A 27,167-nucleotide genomic window follows, 5' to 3' on the forward strand; every position below is an offset into this window, starting at 1 on the left:
GTGAAACACGGACGCGGACTCAGTCCTCCCTGGACTTCTCCCACTCTGAGCCCTGCCATGGGGGGTGTTCTGATCTCTGGAATTAGGAAGAGACAGCTGGGCTGGGGAGGTAGCTCAGCAGGCGGCAGAGGGCTTGCCTGGTGTGCACGAGACTCTGGGTTCCAGTCCCTGCCCCACAAAACAAAAGAAAAAGTGACAGCCACCCTTGAAGGACCTGAGACTCTGTGGACCTTTGAAATCCAAGTATATTGATTTCTTAATGTTGTTTTCCTCCTCCTTTCTCCATTCTCTCCTTTAGAACACAAACTTGACCACCCAGGAGCATGAGAACATCATTGTGGTAAGTTCCTCCCGACATCACCCTCTGCCCTCCTCCCAGAGCCAGTCTGAGATCCTTCGGGGAGCACGAGAGCTCCGACCTCCTTTGCTTGGTCTGTCTTTTCCGTCAAGCCAAGCTCCTGCCATCCTGCCCTCGTGCACTTCTGAGCCCCTCTGGACCGCAGCAGGCTGGGTGATCAGCACACTTCATGTGTGTGCCCGGGTCTGCTGCAGGAGGTGAGGATGGGAGGTGGCAGAGACATGTTTATGCACGGCCATCATCATGTGAGCAGAAAGGTCAACGATCTCTTTCTTACCCCAGAGCCTGTCTTCTAGTTAGTCTTCAGATAGAACCGGGGTGTAATCCCTATCACGTATAAAGTAAGATGGGATTTTCTGGGGCTCAATAATGATACATGCACCACTGGGAGTAAATTACCTACCTGGGCGGTTTTAAGCTATTGAAATGTGGCTCTCACTAGGGAGAAGGAAGAGATGGAATTGCACCTACTGCACACAAAGCGCTGTATTTGAGTCCCCAGGGACTGAGATGGCCCTGCTCCCATAGAGCTCATGGTTTGTTATAGGAGGACAGATGTGATCACCACAAGATAGACAAGGGGTGTGGAGGGTTGGGGTGACAGCCCCACCTGGGAGAGGAGCCAGGATGCTTCCTGGAGGCAGTGATGTGTTTTGAAGGATCAGTAGGAGTTTTACAGATGGCAGAAGGCAGCGAAGGCACCTGGAAGAGGAGACAGAATGTGCAAGGGCTCAGGTTTAAAGTAGCATGGCGGATTTCTGGGAGCCTCGGCACTGCTCGACTATAAAGCATCTGGGAGACAGGACCTGAAACAGAAGCAAGAGACAGAGCTTTGTGTGTCCTGAGAGAACCTGGAACTAACTGGCCCAGGGGGTCCTGTGGCTGTAGCCTGTCCCAGGAGAGCAGTGTCTCAGGCGCTGTGCCCCTCGAGCTGAATCAGGGTCTTAGGAGCTCCTGGCACATAGGAGGTGCTGGGTGGGTGTTTGCCAGAATCCCTGTGCCTTTTCTCTCCAGAATAGGGGAAGAGCGACCCTGGCAGCCCCAGTCATCCTCCACCTTTTCCTAGTGGAGCATCAGTTAATCGGTGCCTTTACAGAGTGTGCCAGACCCGCTGTTGTGCAGATCAAGAGCTCCGCGGGAGATGGCTGGCCAGTGAGGGTGTGATGTTGGGCGCCTGGCAGGTCAAGGGCTGCAGCTTGTTCTGGGTGTTATGGGAGCGCCAAGGGGGTCGATGAACCTCCTCTGTCAGGGAGGGTGCTGGGGGGAAGAGAACAGAGGGCTTCCAGGAGGGGGCAGGCTGAGTCTTGAAAGATGGACTTGGGAGCATCAGGGCAACAGGGACAGGCAGTCAGGCAGGGATCAGCATGTGGAGAGGCAGGGGGCGGGACTGGCCAGCACAGGACCTGGAGGGGCAGTGAGTGCCAGGGAAGGAGGTGGCAGCTTCCTCTCCCAGTGCTCCCCGTGAGCACCACAGCTGGGAGGCGGGCGGAGCCCTTGTGTTCCGGAGGAGCCTGGGGGAGAAGTCTGGATGTGAGAGTCCCGGCTGCATTCATCCTCCCCACTGCAGGATGCCTCCGAGCATTGAAGAGCTTTGTGGCAGGCCTAGCCCTTGCCCCGTGTTCTGCAGCCTCCCTCTCAGTATTCCTTGTTACCATGGCTTTCGCTGTCACTGTGACCATGAATCTCCCGGAGCTCTGTCCAGCCCAAGTTACTTTGTCATGTTGGCCTTTGGGCAGCTGTCCTCCAGTGTGCGAGGTGATTCTCTGTACCCCAGTCCCCCATAGCGTGAGCTGATTGCCTTCATTCCATCGGCCAGGCGCCTGAGCCACAGGAGCCATTGGCGGTCACAGCTGGGTGTCACCGCGCAAGCTTGGCCTGGCCTCCAGGCCCCAGCCAGAGTCCTACTCAGTGTGCGGCACTCAGCCTGTCAATGAAGACGGCTCAAGTTCACAGCCAGGTCCAGACATGGCTATGGCCTTGGAGGAGCAACAGAAGACCTTCTCATTTTATTTAAAATACAGTCAACTCTTGGTGTCTGGGGTATCGATTCCAGAGCCCTGAGGGTGATGGTGGCGGCTCACACCCCATGTGGAATAGTGTGGCGTTAGCAGTGCGAGGCGCACCCTCCCACACATTTGGAGTGGGCTCTGGGCAACCCAGGGCCTCTGATGCCGCCGCATTCATGCTCTGCACACAGTTGCTGTGCTCTTGTCTGGGAATAATAGCAAGAAAAATTCTGTATCTGCTCAGTACTGGCAGTTTTACTCCAAATACTTTTGGTCCACGGTTGGTTGAATCCTGAGACGTGGAGGCCACAACTCTGAATGGTGGCTAAGTCTTGAATGTGGCAGTGCCGTCCAAGTGGGTTCTCACTGTAGAACAGAAGGCGCCCAGCTTGGGCCCTCCTTAGAGATCCTCTTTTCGGGTGGACACCCCAGCAGCCAGAGTCCACGTGGCTTCTTATTTTTAGCATTCATGATGCTACAGGGTGTTGTGCATTTGGTTTTTCACCTGAAATGTCTTCCAGTTTCTTCCTGGTTTTATAGGACCTGCCCCGGAGTTTCTTACCAAAGCTCGGGTGACATCTGAGGAAGGATCATTCTTTGAGGGCTCTTATGTGCATTGCTGAGTGGTCAGCAGTATATCCAGCCTTAACCCTCTGGAGGCCAGTAGCACCCTTTCTGGACAGAGAGGCCTCCAGGGGTGCTAGGGATCCCCTGGAGGGCTAACTCACCCCGGGTCTGCTCCATTCTTTCTAAATGCCTCAGTCATTTCCAGCCAACTTCATGCTCCAAGCCTCAGTCTCCTCGTCTGTGGAAAGGACATATTGGTGTCCTTCTACTGGGCCCCTGGGGATCCTGTGAGCTAATGCCGTACCAGGCCGAACAGGGGCACAGGCTTGTGGAAAAGTTCTGCTAAGAACAGAACCCTTTGTATTAGTGATACGTGTAAAAGTCATCATTCGGTGACCAGATGAAGCCTGATAACCTCCCTGGTCCTCTGTTCATCTGTACAAATGAAACTACCACTGGACCTCATGAGTTTGTCATGAGGATGAAGTAGAATAACGGCGGTGGAAGCACCAAACCACCCCTGGCAGACAGTGGAAGTGTACAGCTAGTCACTCTCGCCCCTGGCAGCCTGGCTTATTGTTATCCAAAAGAGGGGACTTCCCTGCCCAAGGTCCCTTCTCCCCAACTCGTCCCAGAGCTCAGTCTGAACAGTGGAGCCTTCCCCCACCTGGGGCACAGCAGGCTCTGGGGTCACAGATGTCATTTCCTCCTGGCTCTGCCTCTTTCTCACTGTGCACCTTGGCCCCCTGACTTTATCTCTGACCTGCTTCCCCACCTGAGAAAGGAGGGCATGCCGACACCCACCTCCCAGTGCACACTGATGCTCGAGCCACACTGTGCAGTGGCCCCAGCCAGGTTCAGTGTCATGAATGTTGATGTTGTCATGGTCAGTACTTCAGTACTGTGAAGCGGTTGGTTTGCCTGGTGGTGGGGATCGTGACAGGCGGGGCTCACCCCTTGCAGAAGGCTAGGAGCCCACTGCCTCCAGCAGATCTTTCCATACCTGAGCCACCCTAGCCAAGAAGACCCGTGCCTGGGCCCGGCTCTGTGAGCCTGTGGCTGGTGCTGGGAAGCAGGGCCCTCCCCTGCAGTGGCTTCATTGTCCCAGGTAGCCTGCCTGAATAGTCAGTGCCAGTCTACTCCCCTTTCCTAATGATCCCTGGAGCAAGCTGACCCGGTAGTACTGTCACACAGCTGGCCACAGAAGGCTTGCTAAGAGGTGTGCCCTGGAACACTAGATGGTCACCACTCGGAAGGGCGCTCCTAGCCGCTGGTGAGTCGAGCCTCCATGGTGCACAAGGTGGGCCCACCAGTGAAGACTGGGGCCCCACTCGCCCTGACCTGCAGGTGACCCTTGAGGTGACTCTAGGCCCCTTTCCAAGTGGGAAACTGAGGGTCATAAGAGGCGAGGCAACTTGTTCTATGGTCACAAACCCAGCAAGCGTCAGAGTCAGGTCTGTACTTGGAACTGTGCCCCCAGCCTGTGTGCTTGTCCCTTGGCACTTGTGGGGGTTCATTCCAGCACCCACCACAGAAACCAGAACCTGAGGGTGCTCAGGCCCTTGCCTAAAGTGGCGAGGTACCTGCCCACTCTGATGTCCTGTGTGCAATTCCAGGGTATGGGTCTGAAGGGGACACGGTGGGTGGCAGCAGGCCATGCAGCCCCTAAATTTATACACACCATCGTGCGTATTGTGTGTGTTTTTCCCAGGGGAACAGATCAGGGCTTTCTGAGCCTCTGGAGGGAGCTGTGGTCCGCAGATCAGAAAATGGGCTTCTTTTGCCCGAGGACGGCAGAAGGCTGCTCTCCTGTCAGGCCACCTCTCCTGTAGGAGTCTGGCCCTGCCCCACCCGGGCTGCCGCCCAGTCCGTCCAACTGACACTTGATTCTTGTCTTTCAGGCCATCGCTCCTCTGCTGGAAAACAACCATCCCCCTCCAGACCTCTGTGAATTCTTTTGCAAGGTATGGTGTTGCTGAGGTGGGGCTGTCCACACGGTAGGGGTGGTTTACACAAAAAAGCTGAAAACCCAGGCCCTCCAGCCTGGGGCCAGGGTCCCAGATGCAGGCAGAGGACATAAAGGGCACCTGTCCTTAGGACTACAGCCCCTCTGCCACACAGGGGACAAGTTAGAACAGGGTCCCAGGGCAGGGGTCAGGGACGAGCATCTGGGTTTTCTTTGGAATAACTCCCTGGCTGTCTTGGGAAGCAGTTTGCAGAGATTTTCTGGGCTCCTGACGTCAGAGCTGGGTTATTCTTAGCCGAGGCTCCTCCAGGCACCAGCTGGCCCACAGTAGGGGCCAGCCGCGGGGCTTTCCCTCGGCAGGGGAAGCTGGCGGAGTGTTCCAGGTTAGCCCAGGGGAGCCTTGGAGCCAGGCATCCATTCCCAGGGACGCAGAGCCAGCCTCGCAGCAGGACTCAAGCAGCAATGCCCAGCAGCACCAGGGCCAGGCCTCCTACATTCCCAGGGATTGGGCACATGCTGGAGGCGGCACTAGCCCACACGCCTGTCTGCTCTTTACTATGTGCTTGGCCTGGCTGTGTCCCCTCCCCGGAGCTCCCCCACTCCCACTCCCTCGCTTCCCATCCTCCTTCCTGCCCTATCTCCCTGGGCACATGAGGGTGGCCTCTGCCCCTACCATGGTCATGTGCTGCCCTTAGGGGAGGTGCAGTCGCTGTGTCCACTCATGAGACAAGCTGGAGAGGCCACAGAACAGGCACCAGGGGAGGAAGGGTACACTGGGCTCCCAGCCCCAGCCAGGGAGTGCCCTGTGTGTCAAGGGTAGGGTTGGAAAGGGAGATGTGACCGGGCTTTTGTCTTCAGCCTGCCTCTGCAGCAAGAGATCCTTTCCAGACACGCACACCTCTGCAGGCCTGAAGTGCTGGGGTGTGTCTGAGGGCCCAGAACCCGACAGGAGTCCACAGGTGCTAAAATGGAGGGTGCCACCTTTCAGGATGCCATGGCCCAGTGAGCCGTTGAGCCACTTTGCCTTGGGGTGGGAGCCCAGCAGGAAGCTACGGGGATGCAGCCTGGCCTAAGCAGCTGTCTGGACTCCCAGGCAGCCTCCCTTCTGGGTTTCCAAGTCCATCTGTGTTCGTTTCCCAGGGAAGCCCTGGTTTCTCATATCCCAGGTCCATTGTCCTCTCCCAGGGGTGAGCAGCTCAGCACCTCCATGGCCAGCTGGGTTATGAATGTGTGCAGGACGGTGGGGTGGGGGTCTGCTCAGCATGAAGGCCTTTCATTTCAGTTCAGAAAACAGCACCATGCTGCTGAAGGAGAGCGGCTGGGATTGCTAAAGCCAGAGCATTTTCAGCTCCCTGGGTGTTGTCGAACCTGATCGTCAAGGTCCATCAGACCAGAGGTGCTGGCTCTTGGTTCTGCAAGAGTCTTGTCATATGATAAATAAGAATCCTGTTGGAGCGGATTCCTTGACCTTGACTGCACCATCTGAAGCAGTCTCACACTTTCAGATAGAAACAAAAAGCTAACCAGAGACCCTATTCCATGACACTTTTTTAATCCCACCCCCCAAAAAAAGCCATGGCACCCCTTGATTTTTACCCAAATGAGCTAACGACTCTGTATCCGCACAAAAATCTACACACATTTGTTCATAGCAGCTTCATTCATAACTGCCCAAACTCAGAAGCAACCGAGAACCCTCAGTGGACAAATGAATAAAAATCAGTGGTGCCTCCCTGCAGTGGGATCATACCCAGCGTTAAAGAGAGTGGAGCTGTTGGGCTGGGGCTGGGGCTCAGTGGTAGAGCGCTCACCTCACACGTGCGAGACCCTGGGTTTGATCCTCGGCACCACATAAAAATAAATAAGTGAAATAAAGGTGTGTGTCCAACTACAACTAAAAAATAAATATTAAAAAAAAAAGAGGCACTGTCGAGCCACAAAGGCACATTAGAAATAAAAGAAATCAACTGGAGAAGCTGCCCGCTGTGTGATTCCAGCTGCCCGCTGTGTGATTCCAGCTGCAGGCATAGCAACCCTGATCCCCAATTTGAAATCTGAAAATGCTGCAGAATCCAAAGCTTCTCCAGCACTGATGTGACACTACAAGTGGAAAACTCCTCACCTGGCAGGTCACAGTCAAAACACAGGCACACTAACGACGTTGTAGAACTTACAGAACGGCCTCCAGGCTGTGTGTAACCGGGTAGGAAGCACAGATGACTATTTAGACTTGGGTCTCATCCACAAGATGTCTCATTATGTACATACAAATATTCCAAAATCCAAAAAAAGAATGGAAACACTTCTGGTCTCTTACATTTCAAAGACGGGGTGTCAACCTACATTGATGTGCTGGGAAAAGCAAGGCTGTTGAGACAGAAGGGAGATGAGACGTTGTCAGGCTTGGGGCGAGGGAAGGGTGAGGAGGCAGGACGCAGAGGACTTTGAGGGCAGTGAGCCTGCTCTGACTGCTGCTGCTGTGCTGGATACGTGTCCTTACACGTTGATCCAATCCCAGAAAGTGTAGGACGCCAAGGGTGCACCCTAGTGTCAACGGTGGACTGTGGGTGCTAATGACAAGGCAGTGTGGCTTTGAGGCCCAGGACAAGGGACAAGTTGCATCGCCGTGCCCTTGGGATGTCGATGGGAACTGTGCGGTTGAGTGGGCGGGTGCATATGGAACATCTCGCCATCTTCCTTGTGGTTTTGCTATGAGCCTAAAACTGCTGTAAAAATTGAAGGCTTTTTAAAAATAAGCTGGGCTCCCTGGCCCTGGCCCGCTGGAAGCTGCAGGCTGTATGGACGCTGCAGCTGAGTTGACCCACCTTCTCTCCCCAGCACTGCAGAGAGCGGCCCCGGTCCATGGTGGTCATCGAGGTGTTCACCCCCGTGGTCCAGAGAATCCTCAAGCATAACATGGTGAGTTCCTGACCCCCGACCGCCGTGCCCCAGCCTCCCAACCTCCTGCCTTCCCACAGATTTAGGGGATGGGGTGGTCCAGCAGTCTGTTCAAGGAGCTGGAAGTTTCATGCACCCACTTTCCTTGACTCAATTTTCTTCCATGAAGGCCACAGGAAGAGTCTTTTCACAGTTGGTTAGAACAGCAGCAGCACTGGCTTAGGAGGCACGTTCTGTGCAAAGCAGACCCAGGGGTGGGGGGACGCACGCGTCTCCAGGACCTGAGGGTGACCCTGTACTCTGGGCTCTGTTGAGCAGCTTTCTCCCAAAGAGCAGTGTGGTGGGGGAAAGAGCAGATCCACGGTGGAGAGCCTGGTGACCAAGCTCAGCAGCAGTGACTCTTGTTGACAGCGTGGACCTGGAGATGAAGTGATGGAAACCGTGCACTCTACCCCTCCCCGCAGCCCATCACCCCAGTCTCACCTCCAGAAAAACCTCACACACATCCCAACTGAGGGCCCAAACCATCTAGCCATCCAAACCCGGGAGATGAGAAGCTGACACAGGAGAGGAGCCTAAGGAGACTGGCAGCCAGACATCATGTGGGATCCAGGAGGGGACCCTAGAGCAGAAAAGGGACATTAGGGGAAGTGATGGAAATCTGGATGAAGTATAGACTTTACAGAATTGAACTGCCCAGTTACAGGATCCGGCATTTGTGATCTGTGGCTCCTCGTGTTCTCGTTGCCGAGGAGCACAGGGAAACAGGCTTCGTTGGCAGGGTCCACTGACCGGCCACTGAGGCCTAGCTAGAAGTAAGATATTCACAGATTTCTCGCACACCTTCTTAGAGCCAGGGAGAATGCCTGCGGGGTCACCAACCTCACAGCGAATGCCCAGGAGCCTGGGACCCAGAAAGGCCAGGCGGTGCCCCACCCAGGTCTATGGGTGGGGGCCAAGGAGCAGGCAGCCAGGGGGCCCATTCCCACCCACGAGGTACTGTGCCAGTCTGCAGCCTGGACGCTGAGGTCCCTGCACAGGGGAGCACCTATTCTCTGCTCTCAGCCATCGCACACCCTGATGGAGTGTTGCTTTTTTCTGAAATCCTCTAGATTTGGGGCAGATTCATCTTTTGTTTTCCAAACATGGGAGGGGACACCGCATGCACTTCTCTCCAGGACAACAGGGTGGGGAGGGGATTTCTGCCTTGACGTGGGCTCTTCCAGCTTTAAGGAGGAGCACTGTCTGCTCTGGCCAGCTGGGAGGACAGGGCCTCTTCCTGCTGGCGTGTGGGGTGGTGAGGGTCCAGAACAGAGGCCTGGGTTTGGTTTGGTTTTGTTTGCAAGGGGTCTAACTTGTCAAAGCAGAGCCACGTGCCCAAGGCACACGTGCCAGGCGATGTCTGGGGCACACAGACCCTGCTGTTTTGCATACTCCATGGTAGTCATTATTCACAGGGACATCAGGGAAAGAGTCAAAACTCTGCCTGTTGTCCTTGCATTTTCTCAGTCTCACAGCCCGAGTGTTGCCCACCTAAGTTTCTTGCATAGAATCACAACTGCTGCAGGGCACGCCCGAAGTCAGCAGAGGCCATGGTGGCCTGGCCTCAGGCACGAGGACCCCAGCACTCCTCAGCGTCAGGCCTCAGCGTCAGGCACTGTGGAGCGTCCACATCCCACATCCCACAGGTGTCTACTGGCTAAACGCCACAGTGGGGTCAGGAGAGAACTGCAGACAGGACCAAGGAGCACGCACTGCTCTTGGGAAGGACCAGCTGTGGGCAGTGGGGGCTGGTGGGGCCAGACCTGGGGTCCTGGCAGCACAGTGGGGCATGCAGAGCCTTGACCTTCGTTCAAGGTCGCTTCTTCATGCTCAGTGAGCGGCCAAGGCTGCGCCAGTGTGAGCAGGCACTGCCCCAGTAGTCTTGGGGGCTTGTGCAGCCCCTCTCACCCCAGAAGGGGCAGCAGCAGCCACAGCTTGGAGCCCTGCAGTTGGGGGGCCCAGAAGGGAGGTCTCCTTCTGCCTTCCTGTTCTGCAGGTGAGAACCCTGATTTGTTTTTTTCTCTGATGGATGGAGCGCTTGCAGTGTTGGGATGGAACCTAGGGCCTGTGCAGGCGGGGCAAGCGCTCACTACTAGTGCCCCTGCCATCAGGTGGCTTTCTTATTGGGTCCCCTGGTGGAAGGCATAGGATGAGCTGGGGGGTACCAGGTGTCCTCCAGTGTCCTGCTGCCAGCCACTTGTCCAGAGAGCTTGGGCAGAATGGCTCTGGGCTCTCCCGGCTGGCTGCCAAGGACACAAGGCATGTACTGGGAAGACCAGGGTCATCCAGGTGCCTGGCAGCCCCAGGACCCCCCAACACCCCCATACACACACCACCACACTGCTCCTCCCACACCCTTCTTTGAGCAACAGCACCCCCTGTCTCTCCCATCTGCCTTTTGTCCCCATGCGCCTTTGGTGGTGGCTCTCTATCCAGGGAAGTGTCATCAAACATTCCTTAGTTGGGTCCTGGAGGAGGGAGGCTGCACCTGGGCACTGTGGGCCACCTTCCCACCTGTCACTCCCTCACTCTGGGGAAGGAGCAGGTGTCTCCTTACTAAGTGTGGTGGTTTGGGGACTCAGGGAGTCCACAGAAGTGTACCTAGCTTTCTGGGGCTGTGGGAGGCTGGCTGGGCTTTGCAGGTCCCACATGGTCCTGCAGAGAGAGGAGGGCTGAGCCCGGACAGCTCCTGTGCCATGGGTCATCAAAGGCGAGAGCCAGGGCAGTGCTGGTTCTCCAGGTGACTGTGCTGAACCGTGCACGAGCTTTCTAGAAGCGGGGCTTCCCGTTCTCTGTGCACTCCAACAGAGCCGGACCCCACCTGCTCCAAGGTGCCTCCCCAACTCCCGCCCTCTGCTCTGTGTGCAGGACTTTGGGAAGTGCCCGCGACTGAGGCTCTTTACTCAGGAGTACATCCTCGCCTTGAACGAACTCAACGCGGGGATGGAAGTGGTGAAGAAGTTTATTCAGAGGTAGGTCTCCCGTCTGGCTTCTTCCCCTGGCCTGAGAGCCCGCTTCCCTCCCTCTTGGCCCCAGCACTCCATTCCACAACGCCCAGGGGAGTTGGGTGGTGTTCCGCAGCCCTGTTGTCTTATCTTTAGAAGGAACTCCACTAGATCCTCCCAGCCCTGTGTGGGCTGAGCTGCTTGCTTGTGGGGTAGCACTGTGCCAACCTCTCTAATCCTATGTCCTCCTGTATGGGCAGGGGCCATGAGATCTGCATGAGGCAGCCCCTAGCATGGTACGTGTTGCTCAGTAGGCACTTGGGAAGTGGTGGAAGTCCTGGGCAGTGCTGCCTTCTCCCCAGGTCCCTCAACCCTTGTGCCACCGGGTGGTTAAGAGAGGATCTTACCCTGGTGGTCTTAGAGAATCAGCAGGACTTATGGCCACCTCCCACTCGTGACCATGAGGCAGCCGGCTACTCTTGCTCTTGCCCATTTCTGAGGTTCAGGCTTTGCCCGCTTGCTTTTCTTGTATTGTTCTTCACTTTTCTCTTCATACTTTAGCTTCCTTTTCTCTAAAATGAAACCCCAAGTACCCACTTCACCCTGTGAGTGTGGGAATTCATTGTGGTTAAAACGGTTCTGAAGTATCCCACCTGACCCTCCAGCGCGTTTCCAAACCCAAGTGCTGCTGTGTCCTCCTTCCAGAACCCTGGGGACCTCAGGTTCCCCTACAGCCCCCTTCATGGTTAGTGGAGTTTCACCAAGTGAGGCCTGTCTTGGGAAGGCTTAGTGACTGTCCTAGATCCATGCCAAGCCCAGAAGACCATAAATTTTTTTCTTCCAAAAAAGTACACTTTTGAGAGTACAGTGGAATGTTAGGCGTGACTACTCCAGAACCAGCAGGTGCAGGTGTGGCTGCCCCGGGACACGCAGGCACCAGTGCTGTCTTTCTGTGAACCAGGAAGTTGATGCTCATTGTCACTCTGGAGAAGGGGCCTGTTTCCCTCATGTGACAGCCACTGACACGGGGGAGCGTGCCAGGCCACTCAGCTGGATTCTGCTAGGCACCCTGTGTCTGTTGGTTGCAGCCAGAGCTTGGCCCTCTGCTGCCCACCTGTGTCACCACCAGGTCAACTAGAGCAGCCCTGAGCCTGGCCCCCACAGCTGGCTCACCCTGCCCTCCACTCTTTTCCAGCATGCATGGCCCCACAGGGCACTGTCCCCACCCCCGGGTCCTGCCCAACCTGGTGGCCGTGTGCCTGGCTGCCATCTACTCCTGCTACGAAGAATTCATCAACAGGTCAGTGCCACCCCGGGGGGGCATGGGGGAGAGGTCACCAGGGAGGTGGAAGAGCTTCTGCTGGGCTGGACTCAAGTTTGCCAAGTCCCCTGGGCGTGTCAGCGGGGGCATGGCCCTGGGAGGGTGCTGAGAAGGCGAGCGCTGCGTCTGCGCCAGCACCTGCGGGCTGCCAGGTGACCGGCTCTGGGAACCAGGTTGTGTGCTGAGGATTCTGACCAGCTGGTGTGCAGCGTGAGGGGGTGCGCATGTGTGAGTGCACGCCTTGTCCTTGAGAGCACAGGGCTCTTCTGGCTTTTTTTGGATACCTGTCTCAGGCCAGGCATGGTTCTCGGTGCTGGAGATTAAGTGTGGTCACCACTCCCCTGGCCCTTTGAGGCCTGGGTTCTATCCTGCAGACCGGTCAGCAGCAGGATCGTGTCGGTTGGGAAGAAGGGCTGTGCGCGAGGTGAGGCAGAGCAGGCGGGCAGCAGGGGACCGGAGGAGGTCCTGCAGGGCCTCTTCCTGGAATCAGATCCCCCAGGGGCTAACCCTGGATCCGGATGCAGGTGGAAGCAGATGCAAGTGCAGGTAGAAGGAGACAGGGAAGAGGGGACAGCTGGTCCAGCTGAGTTAACAAGCAGGTGACCACTGCAGGACAAGGTTAGTCATCCCCTGAGGGCCGACACTGGCGTTCTCAAGCCCCTTTCCTTGCTGGTGGAGGTCTAGTCCTGGGGTAGGCCCACTCGGGTACCATGAGTTCACGAGGAAGTTTCTGCAGTGATCTCTGGTCATTGGAGGAGATGTGGCATGTGTATGATGGTGTCTGCTTCAGCCACCCAGTTGTCCAGACAGTTCACTGCACAACTCCAAGGAACCAGTGTCTCGGCCCCACTGTAGCTGGGGATGCAGCAGAGTGGACTTTGGTTTTTCTCAAAGAAAAAGCAGTAGAGCACTCGGAGTCACAGAGACTGTTTTAGTCAGCTTTTCCGTTGCTGTGACTAAAGGACCTGACCAGAACAGCTGCAGAGGAGGAAAGGTTTATTTGAGGGCTCACTGTTTCAGAGGTCTTAGTCCATAGAAGGCTGACTCCACTCGTTGGGGCTTGAGGTGAGGCTGAATGTCATGGAGAGAGTGTGGAGAGGGAAGCGCTCACATCATCAGGAAGCAGAGAGACTCCACTCACTAGGTACAAATATGTACCCAAAGCACGCCCCAGTTCCCACCTCCTGCGGCCACACCCACCACTCCAGCTACCACTCAGTTAATCCCTGTCAGGACTAAGTCACTGATTGGACTAAGATTCTCACAACCCAATCATTTCTCCTCCGAACCTTCTTGCCTTGTGTCACCTGTGAGTTTTTAGGGGACACCTCACATCTACACTATAATAGAAACCCTGGGCAGACAGGACTTCTAGAACAAGCGCCATGCTTTGAGGGATAGAGGAAGGAGTGGGAAAGGGGCCTTGGTGAATCGGGGTGTCCCTGAGGCAGAGCGTTAAAAGGCAGGGCTGCTGTCCTTAATGCCTTCAGCCCCGGGTCCTGGTGTTCAAATGTGACCAGACCCTGGGGTTAGGGCGTGGAGGACAAGCTGGTTGTTCCCAAGTGCCTGTCCTAAGGCCTGCAGCATGGATAAGAAGAGAAAGAAAAAATACAGAAGAGGAAGTCAGACAGTCCCCCAGCCACCCAAGGCTCCCCTGTACACACTGGTGTTCGCTTGCCTGGCCTCGGACTCCAGCTCTGAGGCACAGATGCGCACAGGACACCCCAGGCTCCTGTCCTGGCACCTGACTCACCTGACCTGCAGGGTGCTTTGCACACCTGCGCTAAGGTGGCGGTGGGTCAGGAGCAGAAAATGGTGAACGCAGGGCTCCGTAAGGCGCCTGGAACAGGAGGCAGAGGACAAGGAGACTGGAAATCTCTCCCTGTTCACACCTAGGGGAAGGTCAGAGGGGAAAGGAACAGAGTTGGACACTGCGCTCGCTGCCTCTCAGGGGGAGCAGCCCCGCCAGTGCCCCACCTGCTCCCTTCCCCAGCACTTGTTCAGGGGCCACCACGTGCCAGGTGCTGACGTTGCCCAGGTGAAGCAGCAGTGGCAGGTGAGCACGGTCCAGCATGGTTTGATCAAGGCAGTGAGAGATGGGGCGGGAGGGGCACCATTGCAGTCTGGCTGGGGTCTCAGCCTCCTGGGAAGGTTTCAGACAACTGGAAAGCAGAGCCAGACCTGTGAGCTGGCGGTTCCCCTCCTGTCTGTGCTGTATATTCACCAAAGACATGTGTGAGAATGTCGATGGCGGCATGGCTTCCAACAGCCTCAGACTGAAATCTTCCCCAACTCGAATGTACCACAACAGTAGAACAGATAAATAAACTGTGTCCTAAGCAAATTGGCAGATGCTGCAAGCACTGCACAAGGATCCATATATAGTAGCAAGAATGAATGAACTAGTGAACCTCGCTGAGCGCATCATACCGAGCACAAAAAGTCAGACCCAAAGGATACCCTCAAGGCTGGGCAAAACTAACTATGGCGGCAGGCTGCAGAATGGTGGCAGGTAGCTGCCAGGCTCCTGGAAACAGTCCGCACCCTGCACGCTGCTTGGTGTCCTCAGTTTTCCTCCCAGGGGGGATTTGGCAATGTCTGGACACGGCTGACAGCTCTCTATCCCTAGATGCCAGGTGAGTCCCATTGCAGAGCCCCAGCCGGGGTGCTTTTGCACGGGGAGATGTGTGGAAATTACCTCTGTGCCCAGGAGTCAGTCTCTCTGCCGACCCTGGCAAGTTAGGCCCAGCTGACTTAGGCCCTCAGAGGACACGCTCCCCAGCCCTGTGGCCAGCGATGCCACGTCACTTGAGGGCAGTTGCAGCAGGAATACTGAGGCCATGGAAATGGGCAAATGCTGCAAGCCAGGGTGCCTTTTCCTGCAGAAGTGGTTATTAGATGTCACCGGCATCCTGCAGTAAGAACAGGGTCCCTAGGCCCCATGGGCTGCCTGCGGTTCTGATAGAATCGGGGTGGTCTGGTGCTGTTTGCTTGTCCTTTGACTTGCACACCAGAGCTGAGAGCCCCTGCTCCAGGGAGACCAGGAAGGACCCCTCAGGAAGGTGCTGTGTAAGCGAGACCTCCCGGCTGTCAGCAGGGCAAGAGGCAGGAAGCAGGTGATCCAGGCAGAGGGAGAAGCGCACACAGGGCCCAGCAGGGGTGGATGAAGTTGCCGAGGTCACAGTATTTTCTGTGGGTGGGCCTTGAGCCCCTGCCTCAGAACCGCCTGGACGGCCACTTTCAGATGGAGGCGGCTCTTGTGGCGGGGTGCCCAGGAATCTGCATCCCCCACTCCTCAGGTGATGCTGCTTCACAGGGAGGGTAGAGGCGCTCTGCAGGGCAGGAGCCCAAGGAAGTTGGTGTGAGTGGGGCAGAGAGCGAGCAGCACAAAGTGGCGCTGGAGAGGGAGGCAGGCCCAGGCTTGGCCAGACCTGCGGAGCTCAGCTTCTTGACCTTTGCGACTGACACTTTCCTGGGGATGGTCTTTAAAAGCAGATTCGGGTGCCGATCTGAGAGGCTCCCTGCTCTGATAGTCGTGCCATGGTGGGGACCACTCTTTAGCACTGTCTCACTGGCAGGATTTATTCTGAGAAGGCTGGAGAGTCAGTGTGGGTTGGAAGTGAAGGAGGCCCTCGTGTGATTTCAGTGCCAGAGGTTCAGGTCACGCCGCTGCAGGATGGGCTGGAGGAGACGAGGGGGGCCTCAGGCGGCTCCTGAAACAGGGAGGGGGCGAGACGGGTTCTGCCACCTCCCCCCAGGCTAGCCTCAACTCCCTGCTCAGCACAGCTGAACCCCCTCAGAGCCCAGAGGAGTCGGGGTCCCCACCAGTGTTGCCAGTTCCTCCAGATACCCCAAGACACTCATCTCCAGGGAGATGTTCCTGGGCTCACGTCCCTCACACTCCATTGGTCAGTCCCTCCAAGATAAAGCTGCAGCGTTCTCTAGGCCTTCCGCAGAGCTCCGGTGGCACATGATGTACTCACAGGCACAAGAACAGACAGCTCGACCCAGGTTAGCGTGGCTCTCGGGAAAATCACCCATCAGAGCCAAACAGCCTTGAAAATCCACTCCCAGGCCTAGCAACGCAAAGGACATGGAGCGCTGAGCATCGGGGAGCAAATTAGGTCTGAACCAAAGGAGACATTCGGGCTGCCCCACCCCCCACAGGCCACACACAATTTTCCATCCACCGCAGAGTTCTTGGACGGTAGCCAAGGGATTGTTTTTTCCCCCAGCAAAGTTTAAAGCATGTTTATTAAACACCCTTGGTGGGCTCAGCTCACCCCTGGCTTGTGGCAGGTGCTGGGTGAATTCAGACCTTCCCTGTGCGTGGAGTCTGAGACTTGCACAGGGCCCCTGGTGCTGCTACTCAGAGCACAGGTGCAAGAGTGCGGGAGGCACAGAGGACATGCGTGGGAGGCGCAGGACATGCACTGGAGGGTCTCCTGGGGAGGCCTGGACAGTCAGGTGGAGCGAGGATCTCAACCTTGACCACACACACCGGAGCCTGGAACATGACTCATGTCCAGAACTCACCCGGAGGTTCTGATCTAATTGGACTTTGGGGTGTTTGAAGTGCCCCAGGTGATCCTGGTGTCCAACCAGGGTGAAAGCTGTGGCTTAGAGTTCAGTGGGAGGAAGAAATCAAGGGAGACTTCCTGCAGGAGGGCACCTGCACAGGGTCTGAGGAGGTCTTGGAAGAACCTGGTGGTGGGCGGAGCCTGGCTTTGTATCAGAGAGATCCAGTTTCAAATCCCAGCTTCCTTGACTCAGGGAGGTCATTTGACCTCGGGAATACTTTCGGCACCAGTGTTTGGAGCATCTGTGTAGCAGCACTCAGCACAGTGACAGCCTGTGGGCACCAGCCCAGGATACCCATTGCTGCTGTACCGCCCCGGTGGGAACCAAGTGCATTAGGAAACACTCAGAGGAGGGGTTTTAACCAGGTCAAGGTGCTGACGAGTCCTGTTGAAGAGGCCTAATTTTACCACTTGGCCCCACATTTTCCAAACAAATGTGACGTTAATGATGCCATGTTACTTCTAGTAACACCCTGGGCAGGCAGCTGTGATGGACGTGTGATGGGCAGTCTGGGGTTTGGGAGCCATTGAAGTGGGCTCCTGAAAAGTGGACAGCAGATGCTGGCCTCTCTCACCTGGCTGGGGAGGGCGCTGGAGTGGGACCTAGGAGGACACTGGCTTCAAGATGGGGGTGGGCATAGAATCGTTAGCAGGAGAGGACCAGGGAAGGCATTCAGTGGAGGTGAGCCCCAGAGCCTGTGGCTGTCTCAGAGACGCTGGATCTCTGGGGTCGGCAGGTGTTTTGAGGCCACTCTGTGCCAGGTGTGGAGCCAGATTCACTGCTTCCTGTCTGCAGGGCTGTCAGTGAGTTCCTGGAGCAGGGATGAGGGCGGTGTTCCCTCCAGGCCTTGCCGTGGGGACTGGGGAGGCACTTAGCAGCCTGGTGCCTTCTGCATCATGAGCACTCGTAATGACGTCTCCAATTGCCGCCACCCCTGCCTCCGAGCATGCCAGGCCGTTCTCACCTGCCTGCTCCTCTTCTTCCACCAGCCGCGACAACTCCCCCAGCCTGAAGGAGATCCGGAACGGCTGTCAGCAGCCCTGCGACCGGAAGCCCACCTTACCTCTGCGCCTTCTGCACCCCAGCCCGGACCTGGTGTCTCAGGAAGCCACGCTGTCCGAGGCGCGGCTCAAGTCGGTGGTCGTGGCCTCCAGTGAGATCCACGTGGAGGTGGAACGCACCAGCACTGCCAAGCCAGCCCTGACGGCCAGCGCGGGCAACGACAGTGAGCCCAACCTCATCGACTGCCTCATGGTCAGCCCCGCCTGCAGCACCATGAGCATTGAGCTGGGCCCCCAGGCTGACCGCACGCTTGGCTGCTACGTGGAGATCCTCAAGCTGCTGTGAGTGTCCTGTGAGCCATTGCCAGGGGGGACTAAGGGATGCCCCCTCTGCCCCTGGGCTCAGCCACAGTTGTTGACGTGCCACCTGTGAGGTGGGGCAGGGTGGGTGTGTGTGTGAGTGCACGCACTTGCTTGGGGTCTGGAGAAGTGTGCACAACCAGTGTGGCTGGGCATGGGTATACAGACACCAGAGTGAGTTCATACAGCAGAGTCTGTGAGCACACACAGGAGTGTGCCCGGGAATGTACACATGTGGCGTGCATGCATAGCTGTGTGTGTGTGTGTGTGTGTGTGTGTGTGTGAGTGAGAGAGAGAGAGATTACATGGACATTTCTGCACGTTCTGGTTTGGGTTTGGGTTTGTTCTGAGCTTGTGAGTGTGTCTGCATGACTATGGTGTGTATGGGAGTAGACTTCACATGGATTTCTCCATAGGGATCTACTGTAAGTGTCTCAGTGTTAAATGCACAAGTAAGGGTGTGTCTAGGCACTTGTCCTGGTGTTGTGCATGAGTATGCGTGTGTGCAATTGTGTGTGTGTGAGCAGGTGTTTGTGTTTAGTGTGAGCCATGCGTGTTTGTGTTGGTGTGTGGCAGAGTGTGTGTGTGTGTGCGCGCGCGTGTGTAGTGAATTGTGGCTGCGTAGATGGTGGGTATGGAGTCTGTTTGGGACTGTGTGTTTGTGCCTGTGTGCCTGCGTAGCTGTGGTCATGTGCCTTGTGTGGTCCGTGCACATAGGCGCCTTCTGTAAGGGCAGCATCTCTTTGGCATCAGCTCTACTGGACCATGCTGAGGTCCAGGCCTTGCCCTGGCTGAGCTCCTGGTGGTCCCTGGAGAAGGAGCGAGGTTCCGGTCTGCTCTGGGTGGCACTGCTTTCAAGCTGTGTTCTTTGGTCTCTGTCCGTCTTGGCTGTGAGTCTGGAATGGGCAGGCTTGTTCCTTGCCCCCAAGGGCCTTTCCAGCCCCACCATTCACTCTGCCAGCTGAAGCCCTTCTCAAGCAACGTGGGCTTGGTTCCTGGAGCCATCTTTGGGGCACCTGGATGGATGGCCCCTTGGTTGGGCCTATCTATGCTGAGGCCTATGGCCCAGGGACCAGCTGATGTCTGGAGACACCCAGCAGGTGGCTCCCACAAATCCCCTGCTTCAGAGTAGTGCTCTGTCCTGCTCTCTGTGGAGCCAGAGCCACAGACCCACATGTCCAGGTGCAGTTGGCTGCTGGGCTTCCCAGGGGGATCGGGCATGGCTGCATCGTCACTTATGAACCAACAGTCAGTGCCTGTCTAAACCAGGGGCACCAGGGGCCTCTCTCAGGGGAGGATCCAGGCACCTGGGCTGTTGTCAGTGTGGGCAAGGTTCCCTGACACCCTCTTGCCATGCAACAGTGTGGCATTTGCTTGTCCCCAACTCGTGGTCATGTTGCTGCCTAGAGTGTGCCCAGGGCTTTGAAGGGAAGGCCAGCTTCCAGACACCTGGCTGGCTGGTGAGGTGGCAGGGAGGGGCCTCAGATGCCCCTTGCTTCCAGGCAAGCACTGTGGTACCTACAAGATGAAGCCCTGCATGCTCACACGTGTGTGTGCGCACACGTGGGCTTGTGGTTACAAGTGGCTTCCTTGGTTTAAAGGAGGACACGGAGGCAGCATCCCCAAACAGCTCCTCTGCCCCAGTGTTGGCCTTGGCCAGGAAGAGGCAGGGCCCCAGGGTCAGTGCCAGCCTCCCATGTGGGTCCAGCCATATACAGAGCCCATTAGGGCACCACCACACCCAGGGACACCCCCAGCATGGGCATTCCCAATGCTACTAGTTGCCCGCTCTGCCCAGAGTGTCCTCCAGGCAGGGCAGAGTCCCGCAGGGTTCCCAGCCCAGGTCCAGGTGGCCTTGCTCAGCTGCCTTCCGCCCCCTCGAGGACTCCAGGCCTGGACCTCCTGGGTCCTGACCGGAGCTCACCTGGCGTTGAGGGCTTGCGTTTCATCACATGCTGGGTTTTCCCTTCCCACATCGTGGGGAGAAGGCTCGGTTCTGCTAGGCGTTGGCCTGCCTACCCCATTGCCACTGCCAGGGCACAGGCTGGGGTTGGGGTTTCCTGGTGGGCAGGCCGGGTCAGAGGTCTCTGCAGAGTGGGGTTAAACTCTCAGAAGTCTCTGAAGGGGAGCTAGGAGCATGCTACAGTGTCCCCTGCTTGCCTGGTGGCTTCATTTCCTAGCGTTCTTTCTTAACCCAGTGGGCCACTTCAGCTCCTGGCACACTGGGGACCTCAGACCTGCTCCAGCCAAGCAGCTGCACACCTCAGAGGGCTACAGGTGTGACGCTCTGAGAAAGTACATCCAGCCCAGGCTCCGTGCCCCTCCTGTGTGTCACATACTCCTCGTGAAGTGGGTGGGCCTCCGAGCCTCAGCTCCTGGGCTGAGAGGTGCAGTGCTCATGGCCACCTTGGCCATTGGTGAGAGAAGGAGGAGACGGCTCGCGCCCTGCATAGCAGCCATTGGCACAAGGTGGCACCTGCAGATGGGAGTCACTAGAATTTGTGAGCACAGCCATAGTGTCTGTTTCAGCCACAGTAAGAGGCACCCTTGGTTTAATACAGTGCTTTGGGGGAGAAGAACCAGTTCGACCTTCAGCAGACACCTGGATTGCCAGGAACCTCCATATGGGCGGTCAGGCGCCACGGCCACGGGACTTCTCTGCTGTGTGGCCGTGTCAGCATTCTTGGCTGCCTGGGCCTCCGTTTTCTTGGCTGTGAAATAGGTGGCTGCCTGCCTTGGAGGTCTCTCGTGAGAACTTGGGGATGTGGGAGGTTCCCGTGCTGGCCTACCGATCTTGATAAGGGTGAATGGCCATCAGAAATACTGAATTGCTGCCCAAAGGACAGTTCAATGTCAAGTAGACTTAGTGTGGAATTGAAGGTTTTGTGGGGTGAAGGAGGCTGTGCACACTCAGCCTTGGCCAGCATGGCCCCCTCTGTCCACTGGAGAGGACACTGCTGGTTCCTGGGAGTGTGGGTCAGCACAGCCCACACTGCAGCTAGAGAGGAGCGGGGACAGTGTCAGAAAGGCACAGTACCTGAGTCGTGGCTGTGTGTGCTCCCACAGGAAGGCCCCCGCGTCATTAGAATGGACACTTTGCAAAGTAACCAAAGCCGTAAATCATCCCTGGAGACCCTTGGGAGTGCAGTCAGGATTGATGCCAAAGGCCCGCGGCCTCTGGAAGGTGTAGTCTCATGGGCCTTTCACACTTACCTGCTTGCTTATTCTTTTTTATTGGGGTGGGGGTCAGTAACTGGGTTGAACTCAGGGGCACTTGACCACTGAGTCACCTCCCCTGCCCTATTTTGTATTTGATTTGGAGACAGGGTCTCACTGAGTTGCTTAGCACCTTGACATTGCTGAGTCTGGCTCTGAACTCCCATCCTCCTGTCTCAGCCTCCTGAGCTGCTGGGCTTACAGGCGTGTGCCACCACACCTGGCTTGCCTGTTTATCAGAGGTTGGTGGCACACCTTCAGTGGGCCAGGTTCTGTGCCAAATGTTAGGGATTCTGCCTGGTCCTTGCCTCAGTCCCTCAGAACCTGAGGATTGTCAAGTGCCCAAAGCAGTAACATTGAGTGCCCTCTAGGGTGGGGTGCAGTGTGGGGAGCTGTGGGTCCTCGGCAGGCCATGGCAGTGGGATGCACTTCTGTCCAGGGAGAGAAGACAGCCTGCGGTAGGCTTCCTGACCCTCCTGCTTCTGCTGTCTGCCACTCCTTGCAAAGGCTGGTTTTAAAGAGGTTTGACAGGCCATAGCTACTCTGGAGAGAACGCCATCCTCAGGGTCTTCAGGGGAAATGCAGACACCTTGGGGTATTATGGTGGCTGGGAGGCCTTACTGGGCAGGATCACAGGGGACCATCAGGTATTGCTCAGGGAAGCTCTGCTCTTTGGAGACCCCACCACCATGTTCCTCAACCTCATGAGGAGTCCCTGCAGGAAAGAGAGGAACCGGGTCATATGAGGCCTAGCAAACTGAGGTGCAGTGGGGTTTGGACAGGACAGCGGGCCCAGGACAAAGCCCATGAACATTGCCTGAGTGTCCAGTGAGGAGCAGGAGGAGGACCAATGGTACCCCATTCAGCCCTCTGCTGTGCCTCACTCTGGGCCTCTCTGGGCAGCGAGGCTGCTCTGGGGCTGCAATGTTCTCCCACTGAATGAGAAGAAGGCCCGCCTGGCAGGGAGCGTCTTGTCACGGAACAGCTCAGAGCTCCAGGTTGCTGGTCATTGACAGGTGGCTGAACACCCAGCTGAGCATCCCAAAGGGGGAGACCCAGGTGTGGCACCCACTAAGGCTCATTCAGGCCCCCATTAGCTCTGTGATTTTCGTCAGCTATCTCCACCTCTCTGGGCCTCCAGTGCTCATCTGTGAGACTGAATTCTAAAGCCAGCCCTGGCCCTGGTGACACCCTGGTACCCGACACTTGCGGGAGCCTTCAGGGGGCTGCCTCCCTTCCACCCTCTCTCTTCCTCAGCCGGGAAAGGCCTGGCTCCTTAACTTTACTTTTTAAAGTTTAAAAAAAAAATGTAAAAGGAAAGCTTGTCAGTGCCCTCTGTGACCCGGGGAGTCGCCTTCCTCCAGGCCAGAGCTGGGCTCCTGGGTGCAAACCCCAGCTCTTCCCAGCTGGGACCGCTGCCAGGGCTGACCCTCTCTAATCACAGTGCGCCTGTCTGTACAGTAGGTGGCAGGAATGCCCGTGTGACTGGGTTGCAGGAGGACCACATGGGCTGACGCTCAGGAAGACTCTGGAAGAGAGCGGGGCACTTAGAAGTGCTGTGCCTGAGGTCGCATGTAGATTGCCGGAAACAGTACGAGGCAGTGATGGTAGAGGAAATGACCAGAGGGGCATCTTGAAGGGAAGACGAACGAGCTGCAAAAGTGTATGCCTCCTCCAGAAAGAGCTGAGGGCACAGGCACGTGCCCGCCTGCACCCTGGGGCCTCTGGGCTCCAAGTTCCACGGCAGCAGAGCACATAGGCATTCCCTGCGGCAGGCCAGCTCTGCGCCTCTCAGATGGCTGAGGCTCCCTCCCCCTGCTCTCTCCAGCTCCCCTGGTGTTCGGGTCACAGGGCCTAATGTGCGCCTGGCACAAGTCAGCCAGTACCGCTGCTACAACTGACCTTGGGCCACCAGGCTCCTGGCAATTCTTTCCCAGTCATCCGACATCTGGGCCTTTCCTCAGGACCTTCAAGGGAACGGTCCAGGTTCCAAAGGCTGCCACTATATCGTGGGTTTGTTTGGAGGAAGGCGGGTTAGGAAGATCCCTCATCCAGGGGGTCTCTAAACCAGGCATTATCCACAGAAGCTAGTGTTTGTCCTTGGTGGTGGAAACAGGTTTGCTGTTCTAAGGCCCTGTAGGTGTACAGCACAGACAGCAGACAGAGTGTGTTAAAATGTATGTGGGGAGGAGGCGATTAGGAAAACCGCTCCTGGTGGAGGTCAGGATAGGGAGGCTGAGAAACATTGTGTTCCCAGTGTAAAGGAGTCACAGGGTCCCAAGAACAAGAGTCAGGCTTGGGGGCCCTGGTCATCCCTCTGCCCCCATGTGCCAGCCCTTTGCCCCTGGCCGAGACAGGCTCTCGGCCATCCACATAGCTCCACAGAATGGAGACTGATCAATGTCCCCTTCTGCTCTAAGTAAACCACAGTACCCAGGCTGTGTCACCTCTCCCAAGCACCAGCCGAGTCCCAGGCCATCACCCACCACAGGGGCTACATAGGTGAGCCCCAACCCCTGCCTGGGCTGGAGGGAGGTCTGAGATCCTGGGGAGTAGGCAGGGACCCTTCTGCCTGGGGGACTGTCCTGACAGTACCCTCCCTCCCTGCGTGAGGGCCTCGGCCCTGGACCTTGGAGTGCCAGGCTTGGCTTAGGACATTGAGCAAGAGCCACCTACCTCTGGGTTTATTTTCAGTTAAGTCCCCAAAGCCAGAGAAATCGGGAACTCAGTTTGTAACCAAATTATAGTCAGTGTTACAAATAGTCAGTGTAGGCTTGGGGAGGGGGACAAGGTGGGTTGTGGCCTTAGAGGCACCTAAGGCCACACCTCAACTACCAGCTCCGACTTGTAGCAAGTACAAGGCATCTCTGAACCTTGGTTTCCCTCATCTGTAGAACGGGGGTCCTCAGGAAGCTCTGCCGCAGCGTGCAGGCCGTTTCTTCCCAGACTGAGATGCTGGCTCGCCCCCCCATCCCAGACCCTCTTGTTCCGGCTTCTTGGGACAAGAGAGGCAGTACACTTCCTTCTTTTAGAAGCTGACCTGGTGGGGCGGGAGCAGCCCTGCCCACCCGGGGGCTCCCAGGCATTGCTTCCCTCCTGTGCCCACGTGGAGCAGCTCTGCAGTCACTCGCCAGGTGCCTGACAGCTCGTCAGGGACAGTCGGGGCTCAGCCGGGGCTGCCTAGCAGACTCCATGGGCTGGTGCGGGCAAAGTGCTCGCTCGGCGCGCTCTAGCGCAGCGCTGCAGCTGACGGAATCGCAGCATTCTCAGTATCGCCACCGACTGCCGCCAGCCTCAGCTGCAGAAAGAAAGCGGTTGTCTGGAAGCAGGAATCGAAGCATCCAGTAAAACAGGAGGTGCCTGGACTGCCCTCAGACAGCGTGGCACCTACAGCTGCCCCTGCATTTCTGGTCGAGGGTGAGCACGGCCGTGTCAGCGTGCTTGACGGCCAACCCAGGACACTGAGTACCGCGCAGCGTGAGCAGCAGAAGCGTGTGTTCTCTCCACTCCGAGGAGACTGGAATGAGGGCATCAGTGGGGGGTCTTTCCTGAGGCCTCTTACCTAGGCACTCCGGGGGTCACCTTCTCGTGGCATGCACACACCTGATGCGTCCTGGTGTCTGGGCTTCCCCTTCTTGTGTGGATGTGAGTGGGTTGGATGAGCCCGCCCTGAGGGCTGCGTCTGACGAATTTAAAGGGCTGATTCCCAAATACAGTCATACTTTGAGGTCCTAGGGAGGGTCTGGAACTCCAGCATGAATTTGGGTCAGGGGGACACAATTTGGCCCCTAACAACTCCTGGTGGTTCAAGAGAAGGCATGGATAATGACAGCGAAGGCTTTGTTCAGAGGTGGGGCAGGTCTGAGATCCTGGGGAGTAGGCAGTGACCCTGCATTTGCCGTCTGGAAGCTGGCCTGGGTCTGCTGGTGACCTCATGCTGCACTGTGGACATGAGGTGCTTGTGCCCTCCACCACTCCTGGACCGTGAGGTGGGCGAACTCACCAGACTAGCATCTCATCCTGCTGCCCACCCAGGACGGCACATCAACAGCCTCGCCCTGACCACTGTCCTCACCCCATGTTTTCTCATTCTAGGTCGGACTATGATGACTGGAGACCGTCTCTGGCCAGCTTGCTTCAACCCATTCCATTCCCCAAAGAGTAAGTCCACCGCCCTGAACCTCCACTGCAGGGAAACCTCCCAGGGCACGTCATGGCAGGGGCACAGCCAGTCACGGGGAGAGCAGGGTGGACGCCATAGGGAGTTAGAAGAGACGCCCGAGGCCTAGGGCTCTGTGGCAAGGATCGGCTTAGCTCAGGAGGCAGCAGCCTTCTCATGAAGCCTTGCGGCAGCAAGTTAGCAGTTTTCAGTATGCGTCAAAAGGGAAACAACACCTGCCACTCTGTCTCCAAGGGGATGGTGAGAATCCAAAGAAAATGCACTTGGAACTGTCTGCCGGCAGCAGCATGGTGAAGCTCTCACCACCCTGTTATGGTGATTAGCTCAGGCTCCACCGTGAATCTGGGCTGAAATGGACCCTCTGTCTCTGCCAGCCCTGATCCCAGTATCAGAAGCATCCCAGGAAAACAGTGCCATCTGTGGTGATGGCCTAGGGGAGCCACGGGCTCTGCCTCGGGCCCAGGTCTCCACATGCCTCCAGGACTGTTTTGATCCATGTGAAGAGGCCTGGCCTCGGGGGCCTGCCGGGGCTCTCTCCGGAGCCCATTAAGGAGCCCGTGTTTATGAAATGCAGCTCCTCTAAGGGAGGCATTACACCGGTAATTGCCCCATTTGCTGGCCCGTCCTGGCCCCACAGGGCCGAGGTCTGGAGACCGGAGAAATCCAACTCCTGAGAGCTGCTTGGGTCTCGGAAGGGCCGTGGCGTCATTGGTTACAGCCAGTGTCCCCACAGGCCCAGGCACACACTTGACAGTGGCCCATGATGCAGTTCGCTTGAAAAATGGTCCCCGGCTGCCTGCCGATGTGCAGCGGTAATTAGTGCAGCCAGGCCTTGACGGTGGAACGATTAACGACACCTGGGTCCCCAGAGCCCACGTGCAACTGCACAAGCTCAGCACCCGGTTAGCGCCTCTGCTGGTGGCAGGAGGGCATGGGCTCAGCCTGTCACCTTGCTAGGATTTGTCACTCCTCAAAGGAGGCCTTTGTTTGGAGCTCTGAGTGGGGACAAAACGTCAGCCTTTCATTTCAACCCCCTCTTCATTCTTCGAGTCAAACACAAAGTCAGACAGTCCCAGGGCCACTCTGGAGTGGCTAGGAAGCCTGTGCTGACTGCGTGTTTCCCTTGTTTTCTGCACAGAGCGCTTGCGCACGAGAAGTTCACCAAGTGAGTACTCCGGTGGCAGCACCCTCCACCCTCCTCCCTGCTCCTGGGTGGCATGTCCTCTGTTCTGAGGTCACCCTCCATGGCCAGCCTCTTAGCCCATTTTCTGAGTCACGTGCATTCTGGGAGGCAGCAGTGTTATCCTCCTGGACGTGCTCCTGCAGCTGTCCAGCCTGTCCTGGCAACACGCCTTGCCCTGTCAGACGTTCCCTCTGTGACCCGACCCCTCCCTGGCCCATGCCTCCACCCCCCTGTCTACCCAGGCCAGGAGTGACCTGCCTGCCCATCTCTTCCAGGGAGCTGAAGTATGTGATTCAGAGGTTTGCGGAAGACCCGCGGCAAGAGGTGAGCTGGGGGTGGAGCCGGGTCTCACTCGCGCTAGGCACACGCTCCACGGCTGAGCCACGCCCAGCCTCTCTCTGCAAGGAGGCATGCTGTTGGGGGTAGCGGTCACACGAGGGTCTTTCAGAGCCCTCTGAGGCTCTGCCAGGGGCTGCCTGGCCACCAGGGGACGGGTGCAGTTGATGGCGGATGCTTGCCTGGTGTGTACAGCCGTGGCCAGCA

The 27,167-nt window shown here is 57.1% G+C and overlaps 1 protein-coding gene across 1 annotated transcript in view; it reads left to right on the top strand.

Annotated features, from left to right (window-relative positions):
* The window catches only part of Cmip (c-Maf inducing protein), a 196,940-nt gene that overhangs the window by 156,953 nt on the left and 12,820 nt on the right, over positions 1-27,167 (top strand). The window contains exons 5-13 of the mRNA XM_027932928.2: positions 299-340; positions 4,833-4,895; positions 7,736-7,816; positions 10,706-10,809; positions 11,978-12,082; positions 17,674-18,027; positions 25,357-25,422; positions 26,580-26,606; positions 26,900-26,948. Coding sequence (XP_027788729.1) covers positions 299-340; positions 4,833-4,895; positions 7,736-7,816; positions 10,706-10,809; positions 11,978-12,082; positions 17,674-18,027; positions 25,357-25,422; positions 26,580-26,606; positions 26,900-26,948 — 891 coding nt within the window. The remainder of the gene's footprint in view (positions 1-298; positions 341-4,832; positions 4,896-7,735; positions 7,817-10,705; positions 10,810-11,977; positions 12,083-17,673; positions 18,028-25,356; positions 25,423-26,579; positions 26,607-26,899; positions 26,949-27,167) is intronic.

Source organism: Marmota flaviventris, chromosome 18 (assembly GCF_047511675.1).
Source record: "Marmota flaviventris isolate mMarFla1 chromosome 18, mMarFla1.hap1, whole genome shotgun sequence".
In the NCBI taxonomy this organism is placed as follows: domain Eukaryota; kingdom Metazoa; phylum Chordata; class Mammalia; order Rodentia; family Sciuridae; genus Marmota; species Marmota flaviventris.